Genomic DNA, 20,833 nt, shown 5'->3' with positions numbered 1-20,833 from the left:
GCCAAGGTTGAGAACCACTGCTTTAGACATATAAGTGGGAGGGTCAAAGGTTTGTTTGTTGGTTTTTTTTAAATTAAATCTTTATTGTTCAGATTATTACATTTGTTCCTCTTTTTTCCCCCCATAACTCCCCTCTTCCCAGTTCCCACCCCACCCTCCGCCCTCACTCCCCACCCACTGTCCTCATCCATAGGTGCACGATTTCTGTCCAGTCTCTTCCCACATCTCCCTCACCCCTTTTCCCCCCAAGAATAGTCAGTCCATTCCCTTTCTATGTCCCTGATTCTATTATAATCACCAGTTCATTCTGTTCATCAGATTATTTATTCACTTGATTCTTAGATTCACTTGTTGATAGATGCATATTTATTGTTCATAATTTGTTTTTTGTGTGTTTGTTTTTTTCTGTAACAACATTTATTTATTTTTTTAATTAAATCTTTATTGTTCAGATTATTACATTTGTTCCTCTTCCCCCCCCCCCCAGAACTCCCCTCCTCCCAGTTCCTGCCCCACCCTCCGCCCTCACTCCCCACCCACTGTCCTCATCCATAGGTGCACGATTTTTGTCCAGTCTCTTCCCGCATCGCCCACACCCCTTTCCCCCCCAAGAATAGTCAGTCCATTCCCTTTCTATGTCCCTGATTCTATTATAATCACCAGTTCATTCTGTTCATCAGATTATTTATTCACTTGATTCTTAGATTCACTTGTTGATAGATGCATATTTGTTGTTCATAATTTGTATCTTTACCTTTTTCTTCCTCTTCCCCCTCTTAAAGGATACCTTTCAGCATTTCCTATAATACTGGTTTGGTGGTGATGAACTCCTTTAGCTTTTCCTTCTCTGTGAAGCTCTTTATCTGACCTTCAATTCTGAATGATAGCTTTGCTGGATAAAGTAATCTTGGTTGTAGGTTCTTGGTATTCATCACTTTGAATATTTCTTGCCACTCCCTCCTGGCGTGCAAAGTTTCTGTTGAGAAATCAGCTGACAGTCGTATGGGTATTCCCTTGTAGGTAACTGAGTTTCTTTCTCTTGCTGCTTTTAAGATTCTCTCTTTGTCTTTTGCTCTTGGCATTTTAATTATGATGTGTCTTGGTGTGGTCCTCTTTGGATTCCTTTTGTTTGGGGTTCTCTGCGCTTCCTGGACCTTTAAGTCTATTTCTTTCACCAGGTAGGGGAAGTTTTCTGTCATTATTTCTTCAAATAGGTTTTCAATATCTTGCTCTCTCTCTTCTTCTGGCACCCCTATAATTCGGATGTTGGTATGCTTGAAGCTGTCCCAGAGGCTCCTTACACTATCTTCGTATTTTTGGATTCTTTTTTCATTTTGCTTTTCCGGTTGGGTGTTTTTTGCTTCTTCACATTTCAAATCTTTGACTTGATTCTTGCGCTCCTCTGGTCTGCTGTTGGGAGTCTGTATAATATTCTTTATTTCAGTCAGTGTATGCTTAATTTCTAGTTGGTCCTTTATCACAACATCAAGGGTCTCATTAGATTTCTTGTACATCTCATTAAGTTTATCGGCAGTCTCTAGAAGACTCTTGAAAGACCTCAAAAGTGTGGTTTTGAATTCTATATCCAGCAGCCTGCTTTCCTCCAGTTCTGTCATTTGTGTTCTGTTTCTTTGTCTCGGCATTTTTTATGCTTCGCTGTGTCGATAGAGTGGCTTTCTGTGCTAAGTGTCCCAATTACCTGAGTTAGACACTCTTGGTGCACCCCCCTGTGGTCTTTGTGCTCAGTCTTGTTGTAGCTAAGCCTTGATTGTTGTAGGTAACACTGGGAGGGATTTGACCTCCAGGCCAACTGGCTGTGAGAATCAGCTGTGTCTGTAGTGGGAGAACTTCTGTCCTCTAAGGAGGTGCTAATCTAGCCTTTGCCTGAGGCTATCCCGCAAATGCCTCTGTGCAGGGCTTGGGTGGGGCGGAGCAGGTCCCAGGGGATCAACCGGGCGGGCGGAGCGAGCAGTTATGGCTGCTCTCAGTCCCATCCCCAGAGGCTCTGCCTCTCAGTGTCCCAGCAACCGCTGCAAACCTCAGAGAGAAAGCTGCCCTCAAGTTCCGATCGATGCCAGATAGTCCCGCTTCTCCCGTTTGAGTCTGGGTCCCTAGAGACTCACCCAGAACTGGAGCTCAGAGCCTGAGACTCCCTCCCGATTGAAACAGACAACCGCGCCCTCAGCCGCCAGCCTGCTCCGCACACACCTCCGCACCTTAGTATTTCACTTCCACACTGCGCCTCCTCTGAGTCTCGGTATGCTTTTCTCTTTCCTTTTAGTTGTGGAATTTCCACTCAGCCAGCCTTCCTGTGGTTCTGGGTGATGTCCATTCCGTCTTTTAGTTGTATTTTTGAAGTGGTTGTACGAGGCAGCACTCTCCGGTGCTTACCCATGCCGCCATCTTGGTTTCTCCCGAGACTGTCAATCTTGATGGAAGTATATTTCTACTAATGCTTCTTGGGCCATTCGGTACCCGTGGCTGGAGTGTGGGAGAAGGTGCGGAATTGTGGACTCTGGGGAGAGAGGGGGATCCAGGAGAAGTGGCAGCGAGTTTAGTGCTGAGTCATGCCTGAGCCTGGGACCTAGGCAGCCATTTTGTCCTGACAAAGGTTTTTTTATGAGTCTTTTGTTTCTTAAAAATAACCAGCTTAAAGTAATCGATATCCCAAAAGGACTATTTTGGGGTGGCAAACTGCTTTCCCTCATTAGGATAATATAATTTAGAGTATTTTTGCTTCCCTTTCTTTATTTTCCAAATTATTAATAATAAACTTGCACTCTTTATAGTAAAAAAATTTTTATGTAATTAAAAATGTCATTAAATCCCAAGTGTGTCTAGAATCTAGAGCAGGGGTGGGCAAACTTTTTGACTCAAGGGCCACAATGGGTTCTTAAACTGGACCGGAGGGCCGGAACAAAAGCATGGATGGAGTGTTTGTGTGAACTAATATAAATTCAAAGTAAACATCATTACATAAAAGGGCACGGTCTTTTTTTTTTTTTTTTAGTTTTATTCATTTCAAACGGGCCGGATCCGGCCCATGGGCCGTAGTTTGCCCACGGCTGATCTAGAGGGTTGCTAGGACCACAGCTTCTTCATTGGTTTCTGAGTAGACTATTGGGTGTTTTTGGTAATCCTTACCCAACGATATTTTTCCATTGATTTTTAGAGAGTGGGAGGGAGGGGGAGAAACATCAATCTGAGAGAGACACACGGATTGGTTGTCTCCACCCTGGGATCATGCCTGCAACCAAGGTACGTGCCCTTGACCAGACTCAAACCCAGGACCCTTCAGTCCACAGGTGACCCTATTCCAAGTACAGACAGTCCTCGGGTTACATCGGACATCATTTCGTAGTTATGTCACCATCTCCCATTTATTTATTAAAAATAAAAAGTTCCGTCATTTCGACGTATGTACATATGTGCTTTATGTTTGTTATTATTTATTTACCACAAGTAAAGGTCAGGAATTGTTATCTTTCTTTTAAATTTTTTTTACTGTTTGACTTCATTACTGCTGTGTATGTGTTCCATGTGAGTGACGTAGGTGCTTATGTAGGTGGGTTTCGACTTACAGCAAAAATCGTGTTACGTCACGCCATAGGAACGGATCTCCGATGTAACCCAAGGACCTACTGTACACTATTTTAATGAAGAGGAAACTTGTATCTGGTGACAGCAAGCTGTGATGTGAAACATGTCAGCTGATATGTCAAGAGATGAAATCTGAAACTGATGAAGAATTAAAAATCTTTGACAGTCACTAAATTTCTGTAAAACTAGAGGCCCAGTGCACGGATTCATGCACATTGAATGGAAATTAATTAGAAGGTGGCTGGCAGGCGGGACTGGAAGACAGGCCAGATATGCCCTGGAGCCTACCTCCCATGGTCCCTCCCTGGCCGGCCACACCTGGGGCGGCGCTGGGACTCAAAGGGTGTCTGCAGAGTGAGTGGGAACCCTCTGGCAGGTGGGGTCGCTCAGCCTGGCCTGCGGGAATCAGGCAACTGGAAAGGAGCCCAGGCTGGCACCAATCCCACTCATCCTGGCCCCGCTCCGGCTCATCCCGGCCCTGCTGCACCTGCCGCCGCCACCGCCGCTCAGTAGTGCACTGTCATGGAGGTGGGAGAGATTCACTCTGCTACAGTTGCTTTTGCCAGCATCTGGTGCCCCTCAGTCAGCTGAGCGGCACTCCCGCTGTGAGAATGCACTGACCACCAGGGGGCAGCTCCTGTGATGAGCATCTGCTCCCTGGTGGTCAGTGCATGTCATAGAGACCGGCCAAATGGTCGTTCGGCCATTCAGTCACTTAGGCTTTTATATAGATAGATACTCAATCTGGATTCCGGAGGAAGTCAAGAGACTGGAACTTTTTAAACTCAGAGAAATTCCCACTGCTACTCTAGCTCTAGATCAGCCGTGGGCAAACTACGGCCCGCGGGCCGGATCCAGCCCGTTTGAAATGAATAAAACTAAAAAAAAAAAAAGACCGTACCCTTTTATGTAATGATGTTTACTTTGAATTTATATTAGTTCACACAAACACTCCATCCATGCTTTTGTTCCGGCCCTCCGGTCCAGTTTAAGAACGCATTGTGGCCCTCGAGTCAAAAAGTTTGCCCACCCCTGTTCTAGATGAACAGATAGCTAGACATGACTTAGCATTCAAAAGTGAAAATATGGCATTACATTGCAAGTTAAAGATTATCTAGTATGATATATTTCTACCAAAAGGTGATTTCACAGTTAATGAATTTTTGTATGGATGTAGAATCTAAAGAAGAGAAAAGTGGTCAGGTCTCTCACCCAAAAAACGATACTGTTCAATGAATTCCCTTTCCATCTGATAAATGAATATCAAACAGCAAACATAAGTAATAATAAAACATTCCTCTAGCAGCACCACAACTCCTCCTGTTTTGTTTATATTGAAAAACACGGAAGGCTTCACCACAAAATATTCCAAGATTTCACAGTTATCAACAGTCAACATCAACTTGAATTTCTACTAATACTCATTTTTGGAATTGTCAAATCAATTATCACCTCCCGGTTGCTTCCTCATGCACCACCTCTACAATTTTTGTCTCACAGGAGTGCCTCACCATAGTACTTAATAACATAGTATTTTACAACCTAACTCCCCTTTAAATTAAATGAAAAAGTGATACAATGCCTTTTTGTATCATGATTTCTCAATTCAGAATGTTATAAAAGGACCTCAGTTCTTTGTTAGATCATCTGTATCCCCAGGCACTCTGTGTTCTATGGTGTAATCTCTCAGAAGCCAAGAGAATATCTCCTTTATCAGAAAATCAATGTGAAAACACCCAACGTCTTTCATCCTCTCCTGCAGGGCCCTGAGAAATCATTTGGTCTGGCCCTGAGAAATCATTTGGTCTGGCCCTGCCAAGGCATTAGGGGTGAGTTAATTATTTGACCACATATAGCAGGCTAATTTTTAAGTTGATAATTTTGTATGGCCTGCGAATGATGTTCTAAATACCCAAATGGCCCTTTGGCAGGAAAAAAGGTTTTCCACCTCTGCTTTAGAAGGAACAAGGAAAAGAAGCTTTAGAAAACCAGGTTGAATTAATAATCAATGAGAGGATTTTACTTCTTTTAAAAAAAACTGATTTTTAGACAGAGGAAAGGGGAGAAGAGGGAGAGAGAGAGACATCTATTGTTGCCTCCCACACCCATACTGACTGTGATGGAACCGCAACCTGGGTTTGTGCTCTGATCAGAACCAAACCCTCCACCTTTTGGTGCACAGGACAACGCTCTAACCAACTGAGCCACACTGGTCAGGGCTCAATAAGAGGATTTTTAAACAATCCACATCATCACTAGAAAACTGCATGTTTGTCATACAAATTACTTCCTGTTTTTTAGGTGTCTTCATGAGTTCATACCTTTTCCCAAGTTCTTTCTTGTTGGTAGATCACTGACCTACAATGTGCATGTGTACAAAAAAAACATGGAGTCAGTTGCTAAAGATGTTGGTTAAAGATGAGGTAATGATCATATTTCAGAAATGTTTCGAAGTTTTTAAGTCTTCTTCTGAAAAGTAGTCTGGCAGCACAGCAAAGAAAATAAAGAAGTTCCTGGCCCAGTTTCAGAGCTCTGAAACAGAAGCCAAAGAGGAAGAAAATCAAAGCAAGGCTTCTTTCACTTCCAGAAGTCCTTGATGGAAATGAAGGAGTTATTAGAGAAAATAAGAAGTAATCTTAGTTTAAAGAACTCAGAGAATACCTCACGAACTTCATCAACAGTCTGGTGACACAATATCTTCTGCCTCTGTATGAGTTGGTGTACTTCAGTGCTGCTCACACCCTGCTCCATGAATCGCCCTACATGCTCCTCTTACCAATCCTTACTATTAGCTGAAGAATGAAGCTCTGAAAAATGAGGAAAGCTATATATCAAAGATTGCCCCAATAGCTGCACAGTACATAAACTGCACCTGAAAGTGAAGCAGGCTAATCAACGTGGTGCATTGAGAAGAAGCCTTAGCAACATTAATAGCTTTTGAAGAAATGGATATAAATTCCACATTCTCAGAAAACAAATACATGTAATTATGCATTCTTGGTTTATTAAAACTGTTTCTGAATTAGAATTTTTAAGATATATAAAACCTACCAAATAGAAGAACGATCATGTGGCAAGACTAAAATGAAATGGCAGCGAGAAGGCAAATGAGTGACACCATTTAATTTTTTTTTTAAAAAGAAACTAGTCATATCTACATACCACTACAGGAGTCTGTTTTGGTCAGAAGATAAACTGTAATTCCCCCATGATGTTTCATCAGAAAAATACATGTGCTACCCCATTCGGGTAGATGTCTAGATACCTTTGGGTCACTACTGTTGCTTTCAAAAAATCACTACAAATAATAAGTGACTCTTTCTTAAACATATGTAATATACACATGTAATAAATTCCTTCCCTTAAGAGGGGAAAATGCCATGTTCTAAGAACAATCTTTACCAATAAGATCAATTGATGAAATCATAAAAATTAACATTGCTAAGAAAAATTGTGACTCATACTTAAAAGAGTGATGTCTTTCTCTCACATTAACTGTAAAAGTAATGCATGCTACTCCTCAATTTGATCTATATGCAATCCCAACGAAAATCCTAGGTACCTTTTGTACTGAAATTGAAAGGTGATCCTAAAATTCATATGAAATTGCAAGGGACCCGGAACAGCCAAGACAATCTTGAAAAAGTTGGAGGACTCATACTTACTGATTTCAAATTTTACTACAGAACCATAGTATTCAAAACAATCTGATATTGCCATAAAGTCATATATATGGTCAGTTGATTTTCAACAAAGGTACCAAGATATTTCAATGAGGAAAGACTAGTCTTTTCAACAGATGGTACTAAAATATTTGGATAGGCATGTGGAAAGGAATGAAGTTGAACCCTACCATATACAGAAATTAACTAAAAATGGATCACAGCCCCCTAAATATAAAAGCTAAAACTATTTTTTTTAAAGCTCTTTAAAGAAAACATAGGAGCAAATCTCTGTGACCTTGGCTTCAGTGATGGTTTCTTAGATAGAGCACCAAAAGCAAAAGCAACAAAGGAAAGAAAAGATAAATTAAACTTCAAAATAAAAAACATCAAAATTAAAAACATTTGTGCTTCAAAGGACACTATCAAGAGACTGAAAAGCCCTGGCCCAGTTGGTTGAGCGTCATCCCATGCACCAAGAGATCACTGGTTCAATTCCGGGACAGGGCACATGCCTGTGTTGCAATCCCCAGTAGGGGGTGTGCAAGAGGAAGCCCATCCATGTTTCCCTCATTGATCGTTCCCTCTCTCTCTCTCTCTCTCTCTCTCTCTCTCTCTCTCTCTCTCTTTATCTCTCTCCCACTCTCCCTCCCTCCCTCCCTCCCCCCCTCCCCCCTTCCCCTCCTCTTTCACTGAAATCAATAAAAAATACATTTTTTTAAAAAAGAGTGAATGACATCCACAGAATGGGAGAAAATATTTGTAAGTCATATATTTCATAAGAGACTTTTATCTAGAATACATAAAGAACTCTTACAAGTCAACAATTTTCAAAAATCCATTATAAAAATGGACAAAGGATCTGCATTAATTCTCCAAATAAGATGCATGAATGGCTAATAATAAGCACATGAAAATACCTTCAACATCAATAGTCATCAGGAATCTGCAAATTAAAACCACAATGAGATACCACTTCATGCCCACTAGATATATTAGTTTAAAAAAAAAAAAGGAAAATAGCAAGTGTTGGCAAGAATATGGAAAAACTGAAACCCTCATTCATTGCTGCTGGGGATGTGAGTTGATGCTGTTGCTTTGGAAAACAGTTTGTCAGTTCCTCAAACTGTTATACAGAGTTAACATATTACCCAGCATTTCCACTCCTAGGTACCTACCCAAGCAGGAGAACGGAAAACATTATGTCCATATAAAAACTGGTACCCAAATGTTTATAGCAGCATGATTCAAAACAGACAAAAAGTAGATAAACTCAAATTTCTATTAACCAATAAATAGGTAAAATAAATATGGTATAACCACAGAATGGATATTACTATTTAGCCATAGAAAAGAAATGACATAACACAACATGAAAGAACATTATACTAAGTGAAAGAAGCCAGTCACAAGATACCAGTCACATGATTCTGTTTACATGAAATGTCCAGAATAGACAAACTCAGGGAGATTAAAAAGTAGATTCGAGGTTGCCAGGAGCTAGGAGGTGGGAGAAATGGGGTGACAGGTATATAGTTTCTATTTGGGGTGATGAAAATGTTCTGGAATTTGACAGTGATTATAGTTGCACAACCTGTGAATGTACTAAGAACAACTGAACTGTTCACCTGAAAGGGTAGGTGGCCAATCCACAAGCATGTAGCACTAAGCAATAACAATGCCTGCTTCTCAATTTCAGTCACAGGAATGATGACACATTAGAAAAATGGAAGTTTGTGATAGATAAGTAGTAACATCATTGTTATCTTTATTTTGCATTCCACTATCTCGGATCAACCTTATCCTAAAGTTCACATATACTTGATTATTATTTTTAAAAAGATTGCTTTTATATTTCCCCTAAATAAATATGCAAACCTTGCTCTAACTTTAATTATTCTGGCTCAAAATCAATCTTAAAGAATTGATTACATCAACAAATTAATGAGGGGAAAAAAGGAACATAATGTAGTTTTTTTAGGTGAATTAATTATTCAGCCCCGTAAAAAAACTTACTGCTATTATTTCAGCCTACATATCACTAATAAATTAGAACAGAATTGAATATAGTATCCAACTATTTGAAACCCATCAGAATTATATTAGTACTAGAGGCCTGGTGCACAAAAATTTGTGCACTTGGGGGTCCCTCAGCCCAGCCTATGCCCTCTTGCAATGTGGGACCCCTCAGAGGATGTCCACCCCAGTGGGGACCCTCACCCCATGGAGGTTTGGCCAGCCTGGGTGAGGGGCTAATGGCTGTTTTCAGGCTGGCCACACCCCTTTTAGGGTGGGGGGTCCCCACTGGGGTGCCTGGCCAGTCTGGGTGAGGAGCTGAGGGCTGTTTTCAGGCTGGCCAAGCACCTTAGCTACATAAGCTCCCAGCCTCTCCTTTTTTTTTTTTTTTTATTCTGGGATTTATTTACCTTCCATAATTGAAACTTCGTTGCCTTTAGCGGAGGCCTGAGGAAAGCCTGGCTTCCTCCATCACCAGGGGCAACCCACTCCTACTTGCTCCAGCTCCGTGGCCACCGCTGGCTGAAAGCAGATATCTGGGGTTTGTTTACCTTCTATAATTGAAACTTTGTTGCTTTCAGTGGAGTTCAGAGCCAGGCCGCGGCAGGCAGGAAACCTTGGCTTCCTTCATCACTGGAGCAAGTAAGCCTCCTGCTCACTCCAGCTCCATGGCTGCCAGCCGCCATCTTGGTTGGGTTAATTTGCATATAGTTGCTCTGATTGGCTGGTGGGCGTGGTTTAAGGTGTAGCAAAAGTATGGTCAATTTGCATGTTTGTCTTTTATTAGTATAGGATAGTTTACAGTGATTGAAATTTTAATTCAGCAGAGAACATTATTTTACATGAATTCTTACCTGGATCTAAAATTCAAATTCTTTGAAAGCTACTTAAGTGCAGCCACTGTAAAATTGAATATACAGTGGGGCCTTGACTTATGAGTGTCCCGACTAACGAGTTTTTTCGAGATACGAGCTGTCTCTCGGCTGATTTTTTGCTTTGAGTTGCGAGCTAAAATTCGGGTTACATATGAGCCAGCTTCAGATATCCCACCGCTAGTTCACGCAACCAACGTCACAGTGATTTGACATACGAGTAATCTGAGTTACGAGCTCCATCACGGAACGAATTAAACTCCTAAGTCAAGGCCCCACTGTACTACAATCATATTTTTAAAATATTATTTGCATGTAAAATATGGTATCTAGATAGAAAAAAATAGAAGGAAATACAGAGATGTGACAATTATTGCTTTATTAGAGTGGCCAGATTATGGATGACTAACTTTTAAACATTTCCTCATTGGTAGAATCATCTCTGAAAAAAGTAATTTGGCTATCCTATATAATACAAGGCTAATATGCAAATCGCTGAACAGTGGAATGACTGGTCGCTATGACATGCACTGACCACCAGGGGGCAGATGCTCAACGCAGGGGTTGCCCCCTGGTGGTCAGTGCACTCCCACAAGAGGAGCGCTGCTCAGCCAGAAGCCAGGCTCACGGCTAGCAAGTGCAGCAGCAGTGGTGGGAGCCTCTCCCAACTCTGCAGCAGGCAGATATCCCTGGAGGAGTCCTGGACTGTGAGAGGGTGCAGGCTGGGTTGAGGAACAACCCCCCTCCCCACCCAGTGCACGAATGTTGTGCACCAGGCCTCTAGTATTTAATAACAATGTATTTGCATCAAAATGACTGCATGTAAACAGCTTTCAAATAATTTGAATGTTGGATCCAGATCAGAGTTAATGTAAATTACGGTTCTACGCAGAATTAAATTTTCAGATTACCCCAGAGAAATCCTTATCTCATGCAGAAAAGTAAAAAACCATGTTGAGTAAAAAGAGCAAGGAGAGAATGCTAGGGTAAAACCACTCAGATCAAGTTTTAAGACATTAAATAATACTATATAAATACATATACAAACAGTAAAAGCATAAACACATGTATAAGATAATAAATATAACTTCAAAAATGGAAAGAAATGTTATATGGGGCTCCACTGTATGTGTTTTACTTTTCTTTTAAAAATATATTTTATTGATTTTTTACAGAGAGGAAGGAAGAAGGATAGAGAGTTAGAAACATCGATGAGAGAGAAACATCGATCAGCTGCCTCCCACACACCTCCTACCGGGGATGTGCCCACAACCAAGATACATGCCCTTGACCAGAATCGAACCTGGGAGCTTTCAGTCTGCAGGCCAACACTCTATCCATTGAGCCAAACTGGTTAGGGCTATTTTACTTTTTTTAAAAAATCTGAAACAAATGTGGCAAACTTAAAAACTGACAAAGGAGCTGGATTTAAAAATGTACATTTTTTTCTGTTTGCTTTCAATATGCTTGAAATATTTAAAATAAGTCAAATTTTCTTCTTCTTAAATATTTTTTTATTGATTTCAGAGAGGAAGGGAGAGGGAGAGAGAGATAGAAACATCAATGATGACAGAGAATCATTGATTGGCTGCCTCCTGCACAATTGAGCCTGCAACCCAGGCATGTGCCCTGACTGGGAATCAAACCATGACCTCCTGGTGCATAGGTCAATGCTCAACCACTAAGCTATGTCTGGGCAGAAGTCAAATGTTCTTACTCCAAAGGCAAAGCAACAGAAGCAAACATAAATAAGTGGGACAAATATCAAACTAAAAAGCTTCTGCACAGCAAAGAAAAAACCATGACAAAATGAAAGCACATTTCTCCTACTGAATGGGAGAAAATGTTTGCAAATTCTATTTCTGATAAGGAATTAATATACAAAATATATAAAGATCTCATACAAGTCAATAGCAGAAAAAGAAACACCTTGCCGGAGAAACCAAGATGGCGGCATAGGTTAACGCTGGAGATTGCTGCCTCGAACAACCACTTCAGAGATATAACTAAAGGACAGAACGGACATCATTCAGAACCACAGGAAGGATGGCTGAGTGGAAATTCTACAACTAGGAGGAAAGAGAATATCATACCCAGACTCAGATGAGGCGCAGTGCTGAAGTGAAATACTCAGGTGCGGAGTGCATGCACGGAGCGGGCTGGCGGCGGAGGGCGAGGTTGTTGTTTTCAATCGGGAGGGAGTTTCAGACTCTGAGCTCCAGATCCGGGCGAGTCTTTAGGGATCCAGACTCAAACGGGAGAAGCGGGACTGTCTGGCTTCGGTCGGAACTCGGAACTCGAAGGCAGCTTTCTCTCCGAGGTTTGTAGCGGTTGCTGGGACTCTGAGAGGCAGAGCCTCTTCGGACTGGACTGAGAGCAGCCATAACTGCTTGTTCCGCCCGCCTTGTAGATCCCCAGGGACCCGCCCCGCCCAAGCCCTGCGCAGAGCCATTTGCCAGATAGCCTCAGGCAAAGGCTAGATTAGCACCGCCCTAGAGATCCAGCACAGAAGCTCTCCCACTGCAGACACAGCTGACTCTCATAGCCAGTTAGCCTGGAGGTCAAATCACCCCTGGTATTGCCGACAATCAAGGCTTAACTACAACAAGACTGCCCACAAAGACCACTAGGGGGTGCACCAAGAAAAGATAAAAAAATGCGGAGACAAAGAAACAGGACGCAAATGTCAGAAATGGAAGATATAGAGCTCAAAACCACACTTTTAAGGTCTCTCAAGAACTGTCTAGAAGCTGCCGATAAACTTAGTAAGGCCCTCGAAAAGACTGGTGAGACCGCCGATAAATGTAGTGAGATCCTCAAGAAATCTAATGAGACCCTCGATGTTGTGATAAAGAACCAACTAGAAATTAAGCATACACTGACTGAAATAAAGAATATTATACAGACACCCAACAGCAGACCAGAGGAGCGCAAGAATCAAGTCAAAGATTTGAAATGCGAAGAAGCAAAAAACACCCAACTGGAAAACCAAAATGAAAAAAGAATCCGAAAATACAAAGATAGTATAAGGAGCCTCTGGGACAACTTCAAGCGTACCAACATCCGAATTATAGGGGTGCCAGAAGAAGAGAGAGAGCAAGATATTGAAAACCTATTTGAAGAAATAATGACAGAAAACTTCCCCTACCTGGTGAAAGAAATAGACTTAAAGGTCCAGGAAGCGCAGAGAACCCCAAACAAGAGGAATCCAAAGAGGACCACACCAAGACACATCATAATTAAAATGCCAAGAGCAAAAGACAAAGAGAGAATCTTAAAAGCAGCAAGAGAAAGAAACCCAGTTACCTACAGGGGAATACCCATATGACTGTCAGCTGATTTCTCAACAGAAACTTTGCACGCCAGGAGGGAGTGGCAAGAAATATTCAAAGTGATGAATACCAAGAACCTACAACCAAGATTACTTTATCCAGCAAAGCTATCATTCAGAACTGAAGGTCAGATAAAGAGCTTCACAGATAAGGAAAAGCTAAAGGAGTTCATCACCACCAAACCAGTATTATATGAAATGCTGAAAGGTATCCTTTAAGAAGAGGAAGAAGAAGAAAAAGGTAAAGATACAAATTATGAACAACAAATATGCATCTATCAACAAGTGAATCTAAGAATCAAGTGAATAAATAATCTGGTGATCATAATAGAATCAGGGACATAGAAAGGGAATGGACTGACTATTCTTGGGGGGGAAAGGGGTGTGGGAGATGCAGGAAGAGACTGGACAAAAATCGTGCACCTATGGATGAGGACAGTGGGTGGGGAGTGAGGGCGGAGGGTGGGGCGGGAACTGGGAGGAGGGGAGTTATGGGGGGGAAAAAGAGGAACAAATGGAATAATCTGAACAATAAAGATTTAAAACAAACAAACAAACAAAAAAAAACCAAGTCAATAGCAAAAATAATCAGCTTAATATGGCAGAAGATCTGAACAGACATTTTTTTCAAGGAAGACGTATAGATGGCCAGCAGGTACATGAAAGAGTCTTAATATCACTAATCATCAGGGAAATGTAAATCAAAACCACAATGAGCACACCACACCTGTTAGAATGCCTAATATCAAAAGAGGCAAGAAACAAGTGTTAGTATGGATGTAGAGAAAAGGGAACCTTTTTGCACTGCTGGTGGGATTATAAATTGGTGCAGCCACTATGGAAACCAGTATAAAGTTCCTCAAAAAATTAAAAATAGAACTACCACGTGACCCAGCAATGCCATATCTAGAAATATATCCAAAGAATACAAAACATTAATTCAAAAAGGTATCTGTACCCCATGTTCAGTAAAGAATAAAAGAGAAACATGGTAATTAGCTGTAACTTCACTACCCTTACCATTGGCTAATCAGGGAAATATGCAAATTAACTGCCAAACAAGATGGCAGCCGGCGGCCAGGCAACTGACACGAACAGGAGGATTGCTTGCTCCAGTGACGGAGGAAGCCAACATTCCCCACCTGCCGCTGCTGGGCTCTGAGATGCTCTCTAAGAAACATTGTTACAAATATAGAAGCTAAACAAAACCCCAGAAACCTGCTTTCAGTCAGCCGGGATCTCAGAGCTGGAGTTGCAACAAAGTTTCAAATACAGAAGGTAAACAAAGTCCAGAAACCTGCTTTCAGCAGCTGAGGTCTGAGCTAAAGCTGGCTCTCAGCTCCAGTGACAGTCATAGAAGGTAAATAAATCCCAGAATTTAAAAAAAAGGAAAAAAGGAGAGGCTGGGAGCTTCAGTCACCCACCAGCCTGAAAACTGCCCTCAGCCCCTCACCCAGACTGGCCAGGCACCCCAGAGGGGACCCCCACCCTGAAGGGGGTGCCACCAGCTGCAAACAGCCATCATCCCCTCATCCAGGCTGCCAGGCACCCAAGCGGAACCCCCACCCTGAAGGGGGTGTGACCAGCTGCAAACAGCCATCATACCCTCACTCAGTCTGGCCAGGTACCCAAGCGGGACTCCAACCCTGATCCAGGACACCCTTTAGGGCAAACCAGCTGGCCCCCACCCGTGCACCAGGCCTCTATCCTATATAGTAAAATGGTAATATGCCTCCCAGCACCGGGATCAGCGGAGCCGCGAGGCCTCCTGAACCCGAGATCAGGGGAGCCGTGAGGCCTCCCAGCACCGGGATCAGCAGAGCAGCGAGGCCTCCCAGCACCGGGATTAGCAGAGCCATGAGGCCTCCCAGAACCGGGATCAGCGGAGCAGCGAGACCTCCTAGCACTGGGATCAGCGGAGCCACGAGGCCTCCTGGCCCCTGGAGCAGCGTGACAGGGGGCAGCGCCCCAACCCCCTGATTGCCCTGTGGCTCTGTGTGTGAAAGGGCATGGGGCCACAACCTCCCTATCTACTCTGCTCTGTTCGTGAAAGGGGAAGGCGCCCCAATCCCCTGATCAGCCCTGCTCTGTGCCTGATAGGGGGGAGCTCCCAACCCCCTGATCGGCCCTGCTCTGTGTGTGACAGGGTGTGGCACCCCAACCCCCCCATGGGACCTGCTCTGTGTGTGACAGGGGGGAGCTGCAACCTCCCCATCGGCCCTGCCCTGAGTGTGACAGGGGGGAGCTCCCCAATCCCCCCATGGGCCCTGCTCTGTGTGTGATGGGGTGGAGCCGCAACCTCCCCATTGGCCCTGCCCTAAGTGTGGCAGGGGGGAGTGCCCCAACCCTGATTGGCCCTGCTCTGTGGGTGACACGGGGCGGCACCCCAACCTTCCCATCGACCCTGCCTTGAGTGTGACAGGGGGCGGCGCCCCAACCCCCCAATCGGTCCTACCCTGAGCGTGACTGAGGGTGGCATCGCAACCTCCCAATCCACCCTGCTCCGTGCATGACAGGGGGTGGCGCCCCAACTCCCCAATCGGCCCTGCTCTGAGCCCGACCAGGAGCTGCAGGGCAGGCACCTAGGGATTGGGCCTGCCCTCTGCCACCCGGGAGTGGGCCTAAGCCAGCAGGTCGTTATCTCCCAAAGGGTCCCAGACTGTGAGAGGGCACAAGTGGGGCTGAGGGACACCCCCCACCCCGCCAGTGCACAAATTTTTGTGCACTGGACCTCTAGTCCTATATAATAAAAGCCCAGCGACTGAACCGTGAACAACTGCTCGACCAGTTTCTATGACAGCCCCTGACCAGCAGGGGGCAGATGCTCAACGCAGGAGCTGCCCCTTGGTGGTCAATGAGCTCCCACAGTGGGAGTGCCACTCTGCTGACCAGGATGAGCGGCTACTCCCACAGCCGGTGGATCCCCACAGGCCACACCCCCCCACCAGTGCACAAATCCCGTGCACCAGGCCTCTAGTTATTAATAGCCAAGACATGGAAACAACCAAAATGTTCATAAATGGATCAACAGATAAAGAAAATGTGGTATATGTATACAATGGAGTATTATTCATCCATAAAAATAGAAGAAAATCTTGACAATTGGAACTACATGGATGGACCTTAAGGGCATTATGCTAAGTGAAATAAGCCAGACAGACAAAGACAAATATCATATTATCTCACTTATATGTGGACTCTAAACTAAACACAAACAGCCCAACTCAAAGATACAGAGAACAGACTGGTAGAGAGAAAGGGGCAGCAGGAATAAATGAAGGCAGTCAAAAGGTACGAACTTCCAGGTATAAAAAAAATAAATTACAGCATGGTGACCACAGTTAATACTGTACCATATATTTCAAAGTTGCTAAAAGAATAAGCCTTAAAATGTTTCATCACAAAAAAGTAAAATTTGTAATTATGTATGGTAATGAATGTTAACTAGACCTATCATTTTGTAATATATACAAATATTTAATCATTATGTTATATACCTCAAACTAATATAATGTTATATATGCCAATTATATTTCTAAAAAAGGCTAAATTTAAAAAAATAAGTACATTTTATTTTTGTTTCCAGATCCTGAGAAATAAACTATTATGCCTTAAGCTATCTTTATTATAGGTAATATTTGTCTAGATATTTATCTTTAAGCTAAAAATACTAAGATGATTAAGATATATTAAATAACAAAACCCCACACATCATTACTATGAAATCTCCATAGTTCCTGAAAATAAATCAGTTCATTAAGAAAATATTCAGAAACTCTGTCAATTTTAGACCATACCTGGCCTTGCATTTCTGGTCTTACAGGATATGTACTTGTTGGGTAAGGAGCCCTAGGTCTGGCAGAGTTCCAGTAGTTGGAATTGTAGCTAGGATATGGTGGCTGCTCCTAAAACAAAAAACAAAAGAAAGTGGAAAATAAATGCACTTTTACTAACATTCTTACATTATTCTGAGAAGTTGAGAGAGACAGATATAAGTTTCAAAAAAGAAGAAAAAGCACTAGAACCCTTCTATAAAATCAATTATTATTAAATTGATGCAGATATATATGAAAAATCACATGCCCTAGGACAGGGGTGGGAAACCTTTTTTCTGCCAAGAGCCATTCGGATATTTATAACATCATTCATGGGCTGTACAAAATTATCAACTTAAAAATTAGCCTGCTACATTTGGTCAAACATTTAATTAACTCACCCCTAATGCCTTGGCAGGGCCAGACCAAACAATATGGCCCATGGGCTGGATGTTTCGCACCCATGCCCTAGAACAAAACAATACTGACTGTCCAGTAAAAGCCTGTTCTTATGCATTATGCCAATACTACCAGACCAAATGATATATAAAGGAATTTTACTATGTCAAGATGATTAGCAAAACCAGAAACATTAGATTCCTTTTTCCCTCGCCAATCACTAACTCCATCAATACCAAAATTTAATTAATGCAGCAAATTATAGTTCTTTGCCATTGTTGAGTAGTATTTACTTATTTCAATAACTTTGGAACTTGAAAGTATTACTACTAAACTTTACCTCAAATTTACTTTATTAAACTTTTAGTACTTCAAATACATAAAACTTTAATACTCAACTTCTTTGCCTGGCTACTCTAGTTTTTTCACATTCCTCTACACCAGTGATGGCGAACCTTTTGAGCTCAGCGTGTCAGCATTTTGAAAAACCCTAACTTAACACTGGTGCCGTGTCACATATAGAAATTTTTTGATATTTGCAACCACAGTAAAACAAAGATTTATATTTTTGATATTTATTTTATATATTTAAATGCCATTTAACAAAGAAAAATCAACCAAAAAAAATGAGTTCGCATGTCACCGCTGACACGCGTGTCATAGGTTCACCATCACTGCTCTACACTCTGCTATGGCTCAGCTTTGTGCTGGTAACATATAACTAACTTCATATCAGGAATTAATATAGAACAATTTGGTAATTTTCTCCAAGGAGAAAATCTAGCTATGACATTAAACTCTACAGCTTTTAAGTCCAACTCAAAAAGTTAATGTAATTATTTGCAATAAGCCAATAACTCTGATGAGACAAGATCAACTCAAAACTTTTCAAAGTCTGGTTTAATATATACATTTGTTACCCTATAAGCTGTTATTGTGCTTTGAACTTTGTAGTTTAAGTATAGTTTTAAGCTTAAACAGAATCTTTGAATTTTCCCAAAAAACTGTGAATATGGTTTCACAAAGAAGTGAACTGGCAGTGTGATCACTGAGAGTTTAATTTTCACCATCTGAGCTTAATTACAATACATATTGGTGTCATAAAACTGTTCCTAAAGTTTGTAATTATTCTATATGACAGTATACTAGGTGTACCGGAAAATAATGATGGATTTTGTAATCAAAGAAAACACGATAATTTCAAGAGAAACATCAAAAGTGCTTTATTCAAAGTAATGTCCATCTCTAGCTACACATGTCCCCCATCTTTCAGGTAATTTGTGGATACCATCCCAATAGAACTTTTCTTGTTTTGAGGCAAACCATTCAGAGACCCAATTTTCATCTTCTTCGTATGTTTTGAAGTGCTGCTCAGAAAGTGCATGTGCCATTGATCGGAACAAGTGGTAATCTGAAAGAGCAAGGTCTGGTGAATACAGCGGGTAGGTTAATACATCCCAGTCAAGACCTTTTAAAGTGTCTTTAACTGGTTTTGAAGTGTGTGATGGTGCATTATCATGAAGCAAAATCACTTTGCTGTGTCTTCTGGCACATTCTGATCGTTTCACTATTAGAGCGTGGTTCAAATTGATTATTTGTTGCCGGTAGCGATCAGTATTAATGGTTTCACCTGGTTTTAGAAGCCCATAATACACCACACCCTCTCCTGATCCCACCAAAGCATTGTCTTCTTTCCGAAGCGATTTGGCCTTGCAGTGGATGTTGATGGTTGACCTGGATCAACCCATGATTTTGTGCATTTGGGATTCTCAAAACAAATCCACTTTTCATCGCCAGTCACAATTCAATGCAAAAAAGACTTTCTTTCATGCCGTTGAAGCAACATTTTACTGATGACTTTTCCGTTTTCCATTTGTCTTTCGTTCAGTTGATGTGGCACCCATTTTCCTTCCTTTAAAATCCTTCCCATTGCTTGTAAAAGATCGGAAATTGTTTACTGAGCAACGTTTAATCTTTCTGCAAGTTGTTTTTGAGTTTGACACGCATCTTCATCCAATAATGCTTGTAATTGTTGGTCTTCAAACATTTTAAATTGACCTGAACTTTCTTTGTCTTTCACATCAAAATCATCACCTTTAAAAAGCGTTTAACCCAGCGTTCCCAAGTATCTTGAGATGGAGCATGTTCACCATAAGCTTCCCGAAGTGTACGGTAACTTTCAGCAGCAGTTTTCTTCAAAATAAAGTAATGAATTAAAAGTTCCCACAAATGCTCTTCTTTTTGGCATGAAATTCAACATTTTTAAGCGTAAAAATACCTATGATGTTAACACCTTCAGCAAATTTGACATATGAAGTTTTAAAGCTTGCTGTCAATACAACGAAATAGCATACATATCAAATCGCATATATATCAACATATGTGTAACTTCATCTATTGAAAAAAATCCATATTATTAACTGGTACACCTAGTACAAACTGGGCAAGTAACATCTCCTTTTACATAATATAGAAAAACAGCAAGATTTAAAAAAAAATGTTTTGGGCAAACTTCAGATCCTAACTACCAAATTTCTCAGACAAATTCCCCTGATTAATATATTTCCTTCCATCTCCTGGTTAAAGGGTGAATATTTGACTGGCTAATTGATTTCTCTCCTCCAAGAATTTGAATCTTGAGCAAAGAGATGAAAATACAAGAGTTGAAGCTAACTCACTCCAGTGGTGGTCAACTACTACCTTATTCCCCAGAACTATTTTGTTTTTTTCTTTCCTACTGATTCTCTGAAGTACCCCACATTTTTACTACCTCTCCACCCTTGCATCCCTCATGCCACCCATGTCCTCATTTCCTTCCTTACTTCATCCCCTGCCACTCTTTCCCTCAGATATACTCACCCTACAAACACCTAATCCAGTTTAAAACCAAGTTATCCACTGATTTCACATCTGTACTTCATCTAAATATCTGGGGGAGAAAAACACAAGCTTTCTGATTTCACTATAAATTCATGACCACAAATTTCAGGTAGACACTCAGCACTGCCTAGCAACTATATTGCACTTCCTTAGTATGTTCATCACACTTTCCTGAACCATTTCTACTCTTATCCCACCCTTCATTTTTCTTTTTGTTTTAAATATATTTTATTGAGTTTTTACAGAGAGGAAGAGAGA

The 20,833-nt window shown here is 41.7% G+C and overlaps 1 protein-coding gene across 3 annotated transcripts in view; it reads right to left on the bottom strand.

Annotated features, from left to right (window-relative positions):
• The window catches only part of BAG4 (BAG cochaperone 4), a 39,688-nt gene that overhangs the window by 9,006 nt on the left and 9,849 nt on the right, over positions 1-20,833 (bottom strand). For 2 of the 3 annotated variants that reach the window (XM_081082682.1, XM_081082683.1), the window contains exon 2: positions 17,279-17,386. The exons of the other annotated variant lie outside the window; for it this stretch is intronic. In XM_081082682.1, coding sequence (XP_080938808.1) covers positions 17,279-17,386 — 108 coding nt within the window. The remainder of the gene's footprint in view (positions 1-17,278; positions 17,387-20,833) is intronic. 3 annotated transcript variants of the gene reach the window in all.

This window comes from Myotis nattereri, assembly GCF_964212035.1.
Source record: "Myotis nattereri genome assembly, chromosome: 2".
Classification (NCBI taxonomy): Eukaryota; Metazoa; Chordata; class Mammalia; order Chiroptera; family Vespertilionidae; genus Myotis; species Myotis nattereri.
The sequence above is the reverse complement of the archived record's forward strand: the minus strand, read 5'-3'. Positions and strand labels throughout refer to the sequence as shown.